The sequence below is a fragment of the Montipora capricornis genome, chromosome 6, assembly GCF_036669925.1.
Source record: "Montipora capricornis isolate CH-2021 chromosome 6, ASM3666992v2, whole genome shotgun sequence".
Classification (NCBI taxonomy): Eukaryota; Metazoa; Cnidaria; class Anthozoa; order Scleractinia; family Acroporidae; genus Montipora; species Montipora capricornis.
The window spans coordinates 39,286,201-39,296,919 of record NC_090888.1 but is presented as its reverse complement, the minus strand read 5'-3'; the positions used below and the strand labels follow the sequence as shown (position 1 = coordinate 39,296,919).

Below are 10,719 nucleotides of genomic sequence, written 5' to 3'. Positions count from 1 at the left end.
ACTGAGTAAAGTTTACCCAACTTGAATTATACTTTTTGAGAAAAAAAGTAGAAGAGGATTTTACTCCTATGTATTTTTGTAGAGTAAATTTAAATTTAGCCAGTTTAAGATGTGAAATTAGGTTTGTTTTATTTTTGTGGAATCCTCTGGTTAATTGTTTGTTTTCAAGGAGTTGGAGTGAAAAAGTGGAGTAAACTAAACGTAGTAACATTTACTCCTCTTATTTTGTACTCCACTAATTAAGAGTAAATTATACTCCCTTCCAAGTCAACACTTTTACAGGATTAAAATCCTAATTTAGTGAGGGTTAATACGATGAGGCCACTCTGAATTTTGCTGGTTTTTTCGTTTTTGATTGGACAACGCGCTAAGAAAGAAAGATCGTTATCCTCCGCCATCTTGGATAACGCACTAGAGAACAGACTGGAAGCTAGTGAGCCGTTTTGGTCAGCAGTCACCGGTACAGCTCTTACTGATTTCGGCGGGTTATTCACGTTAGAATCAACGATCACAATTTGTGCTGACGAGTTTTTCGTTTGTGTACTCTTTAAATGCTGATCCAAAGCAAGGAAATGCTTACAACAACTCAAGCAAAAAGGTAAGCGTTCACTGAACTATGAGCAGACAATAGTTGATGCCTTAGGCCCAATTCAGACATGCCACTGCGTCATTTCCATGAGCCGAACTAAGTTCGAGTTCGACTGACACAAATTAAGAAAAGTACGCCTGTTGATTCAGAAGTCGAACTTAATTGGCCGATCCACAGCAGTTCCAAAGCCATTACCAAGAAGACCAATTGATTTTGTGAGCGATTTTCATGTAGAAGGCAAAACATGGTTAATGCATGAAGTTCGGCACATGGAATGTTCGACGTCTGAAATCAAAGCCGATCCACGGCCATGCTAAAGCCGAATTCCCGTCTAGGCCAGGTGAAAAGAACTCCTGAGCCATTCCAAATTGGACTAGCTTTTCTTAATTGATTCAAACGCCGAACGTTTCATGTACTTAATCAATGTATAACGTTTGGTCTGAATCGGGCCATATTGTATTGCCTTACTGTCAAAAGTGACAATTTAATGTTTACAGCTTATGTAGAATTCAAACTTTTCACATGCACCTTCAAGTCCCAGATTTGTCAGGCAAGGATATTTACTTTGGCTTAAGTGCTTTAACAAATTGGTATGTATTTCAAAAGAGCAATGAAGCTTTAGATCAAATGGTTAGGCAAATGATTTGGTTTTAGAATGCTCTCACCGCAAATTAGATGATGACAGAAAGCAGAAAGCTTAAGCTGTCATTTCAACTATTTCACTCAATGCAAATAGTATGTTAATGCTTAATGTTGTTATTATTTGCGTTTAAAGAAAAGAGAGCCAAATTTTGATGAGTCTGCTTTTCACACACTTATAATACGTGTATTATTATAACAGAAATGACAGTGTCTGACACTTGCAGAATGCAGACCACAAACTAACCAATACTCACAGTTATTGAAAGCTATTTGTAGGCAGTCTGCAGTTGTCATACACCTTAGAAATGATCAGCTTTATTATTACCAGTATTTTATATGAGACCTGTGATATTGCGTGTTATTATCTGGATGTAATTTTTATGACATCTTTTATCTGTAATTAACAGTAATTATTTTTGTTTGGAATGTGAGTGAGATTATGAATTATTTTCTTCTAAGAAAACTGAAACTTTTCACTATATTTATTTGTTGATAACAGTTCAAATTGGAAGCGGGTACAGCTGGGAATTGGTTAATTAAAAGATTGCTGGGAAGTTTGGGAAGAGAGTTGGTTACAGAAAGTTCTGAGGCTAGCCAAGAAGATGCCTTCTTCTTGCAACATACAGTACACACCCCTCCCTACACGTACATGTATAATCTATGGAAGAGGAGTTGGAGGAAACCCCAGATAAAAGAAAAGGTTGGTGCCATGAAAAAATCCCTTTGAGGCTGAAAGTCTGAAAGACTTAGAAAATGATTGTTGCTTTTGAACAAGTGATGCATATAGATACAGTATTTACAAATAACTCACATAAATTACACTTTAACAACTAATTCTTGACAGTCACTGTTATAAAATAATTATAAAGCACTGTCTCAGTTACAGGCCTGTGTAAGTATAAACTTATAGTGCCTAGCGATTAGTGGAAGATGATTCTGCAGTTTTATTTATCCACTGTCTCACCCAAGATCTACTTTCAGTTTAAAATCTGAAATACTCCTATATGAGATAATTCTAAATACCCCATCACACATAAATAATAACAGCGTCTGGCAAGATATTGTCAAGATTTGTTCCATGAGTTCCACTACTATATGTTTACTTTTTTAATTATGACAAAATTAATTTAATAACTTACACTAAGTTACTCAATGAATCAAAAAAATGTTACTGGTACATGTACATAATTTCTCGTGCAAGTATTACATGTAGTTCCATTTATTTGGCACACCAAAATGGTTGGCTGGCCTCTTTTGTTTCTCAGGATTAGGGATGTATTGGATTTGTGCTCTCTTCCTATTTTGTTAGAATATTGTGGAATGATCTTAATTTTGGAAGGGGTTATACTAATCATTATTCTCTTTAATTCCTTTTAAGGATGATGAGTCAATCAATGCTGAGGCTATAAAAACAACATTTGCAAGGATTGTTGCTTCTGGCACACTAAGTGAACTAGAGCCATTTACTGTACCTTTTGGTAGAAAGCAAGGTTTTCTTAAAACTTTCATTTGCTTTAATTTTTTTGCTGGGAGCATACTATGTTTGTAATATTAATTATCAGCTTAATCACAAGGCTTTTTTTTTTTTCAGAAACAATTCTGTTGGAGACAAAAAAACACACAGTGGTAAAGTTCAACGATTGCAAAATTTTTGCATCAGTTATCCTTAGGCATGTTCATTTTTTTATGTTTGACTTCTTTCTGTAAGAACTGACTTGTATGACATGTACATAAAAGCCATTTTGTTATACTGAGACACATTAATTTTATCCAAGTATGTTGTATGCTTTAGTTTTTGTTATTGAATTTAGATTTTGCAACCATCATTGCCATCTGTAATCAAACACATACCACTCAATTTATCTTTGTTTAAGGCAAGAACACATTCAGCTGATTGCCATTTAATTATTACCTGTGATTAATTAGAATAAAGATAGCTTCGATTTTTACCATGTATTTGCATGTGTATATTGATCATGTGCATTCTTTGCAATCTTGTGATTAAAATTACCAGTATTAGATGCTTCATTGTAAACCTGTTCTTTTCTTTACATAATATTAAAAAATTGAACTTTTTATGGTTTTATGAGAAATCTTACTATAAATGAAGACACAGTAGATCTAGTGAGGGTAAATGTGTTCTGCAGAAAGAGTAAATATTACTCTGACAAGGGGAGTAAAGTTTAAGAGGGTAAATTTTACTCTTGAAAAGGAGTGGTTTTGTACCTTTTTTTGTCACCCCAGTTTTGGAGTTAATTGAACTCCATTAAAAGAGTTTAATTCACTTCAATAGAAGGATAAAATTTACTCTTGCATGGGAGTGAATTTTACACTACAGGAGGAGTAAACAACACTGCAGTAAATTTTACCCCAACAAAGGAGTAAAAGATATAGGAGTACATTTTACTCCAAAAACGGAGCAAGCAATACCGGAGTGAATTTTACTCCAAAAATGGAGTCGTTTTGTACCTTTTTCTTTTTACTCCCTTTTTGGAGTTAAATCTACTCCTTGAAAATAACAGTGCTAGTGTCCAAAGATCGAAGATATCATCTCTATACCTCCACCATAGATTAGGCTTAATAATACCTGACAAGGCCTTCTGATCGATAATTCCCATCGGCATAGCTGCAAGCATTTTTAGGTCCCATGGCTGTCCCATGAATTTGAAGGAAATTTTCATTTTTAAACTGAGAATTTTTGTGTTGCAGGCATATTTTAACAGCTTCGACAATGCAATCGGTGGATGGAAAATTTGTTGTTCGAGAATTAAGAGCTTCTGTGATTGCATTGATTCCCAAATTGTTGTCAATATTGGGAAACATGGCGACCACGTCCCATGAGACCAAATGGCTTTCTTTAGGAAAAGGGTCCAATTTATTCAGATCTTCAATTTTTTGTAAGAGATGCGTGGTGTCCTTAACGAAAGATTGTAATTTTTGGGCTAAAGCTTTGAGATAAAATTCAGTGAAGGCTGACAGATTTTCAATGGGTGTGCCACAACATGAAGTAATAAGCCTGAGGGGGTTTCCCTCCTTGTGAGTTTTGATGGTGCCAAAAGCCTTGCCTGGTTTTGCATTCCCATTGACAACCCAAACGGTTAATTTGCGATATGGCTAAGAAACTTTGAAGCAGTTAGGGAGTATGAAAATAATCTCACCCGCTTCAACAAGGTATCACTGGATATTAACATCCTTCACAAATGTAAGCTTTTTCATATTTACCCTATGCTGGCATTAGGCCGAAATATTTTATGACATGTTTGCTGTTAACAGATTAAAATCCTTACGATATGCTCTGATGTGCCGAGATATAAAACACGCGGATACTTTGCGAGTCGCTTGGCATTTTTCGGAGACCAAAAGGGGCAAGGAAAAATACAAGCACAAGCAATGAGCCATTTTCGAGCCGTCTCCGAGCCAACGGATCATTCAATAAGGGATTTATTATTCCAGGGATTATTACGTCATTTTCTCGTGTTTCGGCTTCTTCCCGGATTGGCTGAGAATCGTATCGGATAATATGACACGTGCGAATGAAGATTTGAAGTGGCTATAAGCCACTGATCTCGGAAAACGAGAACACGTGGCTACTAGTAGAATACTAAACCGAGAAAGATCGAAGAAAATAATCAAAAGTCTCTCTGAGACACCTCATTGATGATTACCGGTAGTAAATGACGAAAAACTTGCGAACAGAAAAAAAAGTGTAAGATTCCCCCCCACCCAGAAAACAAAAAAATTGCCAAGTACAAAAGGGGATTCTTGCTTGCATAGCAACGTGTCCTAGTTAATGACTTTACACTGACACCAAAAAGGTGAAGTGATGGAGATGCGTTGGATTATTGTGCAAGGTTTTAGAAACTGAGCATTCCATTCCTTTGCAGATTTTGCTCTGCATATTCTAGATAGTGATGGTTAATATCAAATTAGAAACATGTTTATGCAGGAACAGTAAATAGGGATCATTTGATTGGATGGCGATGAGAATTGCTTAAAATTTGATTGGTTCACAATGTACAATAAGAGTGGAATTTTTGGTGATGCAAAACCACCTCCCCACCCTGATTAGCTCTGCTATTTGTGAGTAAGGATTTTTGTAAAATTAATCTGAATGGTTAATGAAAACTGAATTGAACTGCGCTGTTGGCAAGTTGAGGGTTTGAAAGTTATCTTTGTTGTTTTACATGTAAATACACTGAAAGCTACATATCCAAGTGTTAAAAGCTTTATTATATATTAATGCAAAAGCTGGCAGTTTTTAAATTCCTTCCACTAAATTAAGTAGTTGAGAAATACAGTACAACTCAACTTATTTTTAGTTGTGAAACTGAAGGGGCTGTACATGATGCTTACTTTGCTCATACTAAGTAACAATTGTACCCAGTTTCTTGTAATAACATAGACAGTTCCTTCATTGAAAGATCTTTCTCTGCAAAAATAACTAACAACAACAAGATTGATTCCTGGCGTAAGGTTTTATGTTTGAATGCCATAAGAAATAAACGTGTTCAAGTCCCTTTTGGTAAATTAAATGGTATCAGTTGAAATACACGTACACAGACACTGTTCATACTAAGTAAACAGTTCTGTCAAGAGTTTTCCGCGATAATAAAGACAGACCTTGGCAGCGTCGAAAGTTCTTTTCTCAGATTATAAATATAAATTTTATGCATTCCAATAGCAACTCTATATTGCGCTAAACTATTTCCTATTTTGAGAAACCTTACTCACCAACGCTATCACTATTCTTCAGTTTCTCGCTACAGCAAATCCAGCTCAACGAAACTCAAATTCACTGCAGTTCACTTCAATTCCAATTAAATTCACTTTCAGTTCACACAAAACTTTATATTCAACAGATTCAACTTTGATTGACTTGGAACCTTGGAATAACTTGGAATGTGAGTTTGTCTTGGAAAGTCGAATCCAAAGCGAATTGAAATTCGTTGCACGGATGATTCGACAGTGGTTTGTTGTGTATATGAGTGTTTCCTATTAATTATTTTGTCAGAAAGAACGACAGAAATCATCAACCTCTTCCCTGAAAGTCGAAAACTCCTCTCCTACCGTCGCTGAATAAAAATGGCTGATCTACCGTGTGCTTTGTCATGTGACTTCAGACGAACATTTTCCATATCAAGACCGAGCATATCCGACTACTAAATACCTGTGACACAAGTTTATCGTAAATTCAAAAGATACTCGGAACACTGTTCTTCTACGACTTTTAACTGTTCATAATTCGATGGAAAATTCAGAACGTCCCCTAAAAATAATGAAATAAGAGCCTAGGGTAAGATTCGCACTTGGGACACGTGCGCTTAGCGCTTCCGTTCCAGAACGTTCGTACACCAATTCGGCCGTCCGAACGAAAGCCGAAACTTAACAGCCCATTGATCGAGTGAACGAGTGATCGAGTGAGCACCTGAAGTCCCCCTCACTATACCTCATTGAGACTTCGTCATCAATGAGGTAAAAAGAAATCGAGTAAAATTGGCAACGAGGCTGACATGTTTGTCATTTCCAAATTCACTTCAACGTCATTTTCGGGTCAAGTTTAAGCGCAAATTGCCGTGGTTATTAGATCTACTTTTCGTGTGAATAAAGTGCAGTTATCATGACTTATGACATCGTAATCAGCTTGACAATGGAAAATACAGAACCTCAGTACGTTCTCGTCTTCCAACACGCTTTTCACGACAAACGTTCACTGAAGTTAATCCCTGTGGAATTGAGCTAGCGTCTGGATAGGAGACTAAGGAGATGCAAGATGTTATTATTAACAAGTCTTTATTCAGCAGATAAAAAATACATATCAGATGTTACAGTAAAATCTGTATCTATATTTGCAAAATACAAAAATAGTGAGAAGAATGTTAACTATTTTTTTAAAGTATTGTAGTTCTAAAAATCGAAATATTACATAGGCAAAGCCAAAATGTTTTCTTCAGTCGACTTGAAGTCTTGAAGTCAAGTGTTCTCACTACTTTCAGTACTTCTTTTGGACGATATAAAAACACTCCAAATCCTGATTTAGGCCGTTCTATCTTTGTACAAATTACTTACTTGCTAAAATGTTAAAACGTCCTATGATAAAAAAAGATTAAAAAACATAAGCTTTCCGCTACTAGTCTATAGCCTTAAAGGCTGTTTTTTAACCTTTTTTACCAGAGAACGTTTTTACAGTTTAGCATGTCTTATCCTTGTTACAAATTAATTATTATCCAGAAAGACTCAATTAAGGACACTCTCCATGATAAAGTTTCTTCAATGCATGAACATAGTTAATAAAATACAAAGTTGCCTACTATGAAAATTTTCTCGATTTTAATTATTTATTGTGCTGATTTCTAAAATATTTTCCTTTTTCTTAGAAATATCTTCACATAGTGTAGTAAACAATAGGTATTTTTATCATGGGATAGAGCTCTCCCGACAATAGTCCATTTCCGAGTTGCTATTTTCCTCGGTTTCAAAGCGAGTTCTGGTGAACAACCATTCAAATGGAACGAGTGGTGTACTTTCATGCAAATCAAACTCATTATCATTTCAATGGTTTAGCACTACGACTCGTTTTGAACCAGAGGCAAACAGCAACTCGGAAATGGCCTATTGACTTATACTGTTCAAACTTTGAATAAACTAGAAGCATGAACTAATAATAAATAAAATACGCACAATTTCATCTTCGATGTACAAGCACAGAAATATGTAAGTTAAATAAATCAGTTACACATAAAGGAAAGAATGGATGGATGAACCATAACTCTTTAAGTGTTATCATTTCGGTATAAATGGGCTATCACCAATCTCGTTTGCAAATCACCACTGTAATACAGTCCTTTATCCGATTGTCACTTTTTAGTTGTCATTATCATTATCTTCACCATCACCGTCATCATCATTATCATCGTTATCGTTATCGCCTACGTCTCGTCGTCATCTTCAGTAGGATCTTCAAGGTCATCATCATCATCATCATCGTCAGTAGGATCTTCATTATCATCGTCATCATCATCATCATCATCTTCAGGGAGATCTTCATCATCACCATCATCATCATCTCCATCATCATCATCATCATCATCACCGTCAGTAGGATCTTCATCATCATTATCGTCATCGTCATCATCATCGTCATCAGCATCATCGTCAGTAGAATCTTCAGTATCATCGTCATCATCATCACCGTCAGTAGGATCTTCTTCATTATCATCAGCCTCGTCAATGTCTGTATCATCTTTTGCATCATATTTGTCTTCTTTATCGTCAACATCGTCAGAGCCTCTATCTGTTTAGCATGAAAAAAAAAACCGAATTTGGATTTGTCAACTGCCATTTTACGCTGATATGCAGGACAGAAAATGTAAAGGTCGGGACACTCAAGGCAAAAAGCCTCTGCAACAATTCGCCTATTGAGACATGATGTATTTTTGTGAAAATCTTTTTCGCTGCGATCAGTGGCATTGATTCAAACTGGTTTTAACTCGTGGGTGATCAAAGTGATAAGATAAGTAATTGCCGCATTGATTACATGTAGGCCCCATACAATCCAGACGAGTCGAACACCTACTGCGGTACAAGCAGGTCTGTTCTCCTCATTAGCGACTACAGGATGTACGACGCGGACATCAACGAGAACGCAACCAAAAAGGCATTAAATGAGCCAGAAAATGGCTCTACGCGTGCGTTTTGAAGGATCGTGCATTTCTTTGTTGTTCTCTGTAATTATGGCTCGCAGAGGAGGAATGACTAGTATCCCACAATGCATAGTTTTTCATTTCATATTATTAACTGAAATCGTGAGGTAATTTGCATCTTCCACCCACAACGCCAAGGTGAGCAGTGCAGGAGACCACCACTTTGTGTTCATACAGACCTTGGCTCTCAGAGAAGTATATTTATGATACCTTCATTGCGTGTCGGAAGAAAAGATTGGTATGAAGTGGAAGGCTTTTACGTGTGCTACATTGAAATATTAGAAAGCTAATGTGAGCTCCATCGAAGGCTTGAGCGAACGGCGGAGATGCATAATACCCTATGTTGTTAAGAGTCAATCCGTGTGGATGCGTATGTCTCCCTTGTTGGTTCGAATTAGTTATATATTCCTTCGTTCAACATAGGAAATGAAAGAAAAGTAAGTTAAATCCGAAATCCACGTTTGTGCGATCGCTTTCAAATGCTAGACTCAAAAATGCCTGATCACAAGTGCCACTTGTTGGCTCATAAACTAGGGTATTTTGATAAAATCTTTGACTCAAAAAAGTATAAGGAAATGAGGATCCTTCTTGGTCCTTCTCCGCTAAAATATCGTTTCACCATGGATCTTTATCAGTGAAGTCCACATTAGGAAAGACCTCTTATCAATAACTGTAGAAATAACTTTACTCATGACCAGCTCTTTGGGTCAGTGTTCACGTTGAAAAACAATGGAATTTTGAATAACCAAAATAAATGGGTTTTCGATTTGACGAGTGTCACATTTATACACACCTTATCATGGTTAGACATATACTTTTACAGAAATGTTTTTTAACTTATAAATACTATGAAAACAACATTTCTATGCTGGGAAAGAAAAAAAATACTGATTTTAACCTTTTTTGGGGGGCTCTTAGATAAACATTTTCAATTAAAGCATCGGTCCAATGTTTATGACATGTCACACGTCTTTTAACGTAACTTGAACGAGGAGAGGAAAACTCCAAATGATTAAGTTAACTGATCAACAGATGCAATAGCAAAAGAGGTAAATTGAAGTAATCTGAATAAACTCTTACCATCAGGGAGAGGCAAAGGAAGACTCCAAAAGGGACTCAATAAAGCAAAGAAACAAAAAAGAAGCACAGTCTTGGATGCCATGTCTTGTTACGATTTGTCTCAACTTCAGTAGCTAGTTCTTCAACGATGCTGAGGCTTGAAGTGACAATTCCTGTAGGTTTCTGCAATTTATAGGTTTTGAAATAATAGAGTCATTCATGATCATAACCTCAATGATATCCGAGATATCCTCTGAATATCGCGCTTTTGCGTAGTGTAAATTGTTAAGGAAACACAACAATAGAGAAACTCGAGTGAGGCCGAAATCAGCAGTATCACTTATCGCTCGCAAAAGCGTGCTATTTTTGATACCCTGGTTCTTTCCCAAGAGTTAGGGGTTTTATTTGGCGTTCTTGTGGAAACGTTTGTCACATTTTATCAAGTTAGCAATTGTCATTGCACTTTCTTGTTGTCAGCCCATTTATTTGCAGCACATCATCGTTTCAAAGCAAAATGAAAACCGTAGTATTGGACCCACTCTCTGGGCTAAAAATGGAATCTCTATTTTCTAAAATAATTTCTCTCTCTTTATGTACTTCAGGGATGTTTTCCCTTAGTAATATTATAGAATTTTTTAATGGTTACTTGGGTAATTTTAAAACAAATCCGTGTAAATTCTAAAAATACACGCCCTTGAGGTTACGCTTATGTTTAAACGTTTATTCCTT

The 10,719-nt window shown here is 36.2% G+C and overlaps 1 protein-coding gene and 1 long non-coding RNA gene across 2 annotated transcripts; one reads left to right on the top strand and one right to left on the bottom strand.

The window, feature by feature from the left end:
* The first annotated feature begins 486 nt into the window (after positions 1-486).
* On the top strand, positions 487-3,307 carry LOC138052089 (uncharacterized). The gene is made up of 3 exons (XR_011132996.1): positions 487-598; positions 1,731-1,931; positions 2,610-3,307. It is a non-coding gene; the product is annotated as an uncharacterized lncRNA (long non-coding RNA).
* Positions 3,308-6,837: 3,530 nt separating this feature from the next.
* LOC138052119 (prothymosin alpha-B-like) lies at positions 6,838-10,153 on the bottom strand. Its single transcript, XM_068898498.1, has 2 exons — positions 10,012-10,153; positions 6,838-8,522 (listed from the first exon to the last, which is right to left on the bottom strand). Exons 1-2 carry the CDS (start codon positions 10,091-10,093, stop codon positions 8,158-8,160), a joined length of 447 nt encoding a protein of 148 aa, XP_068754599.1. The 5' UTR covers positions 10,094-10,153; the 3' UTR covers positions 6,838-8,157.
* Positions 10,154-10,719: the final 566 nt, after the last annotated feature.

What these genes read in the sequence shown, in the direction of transcription:
- LOC138052119 (XM_068898498.1), bottom strand. Translation starts at nt 10,093, where the DNA reads ATGGCATCCAAGACTGTGCTTCTTTTTTGTTTCTTTGCTTTATTGAGT. An exon ending in TCCTTTGCCTCTCCCTGATG is followed by an intron (nt 8,523 to 10,011) that starts GTAAGAGTTTAT and finishes CATGCTAAACAG; the next exon opens with ATAGAGGCTCTGACGATGTT.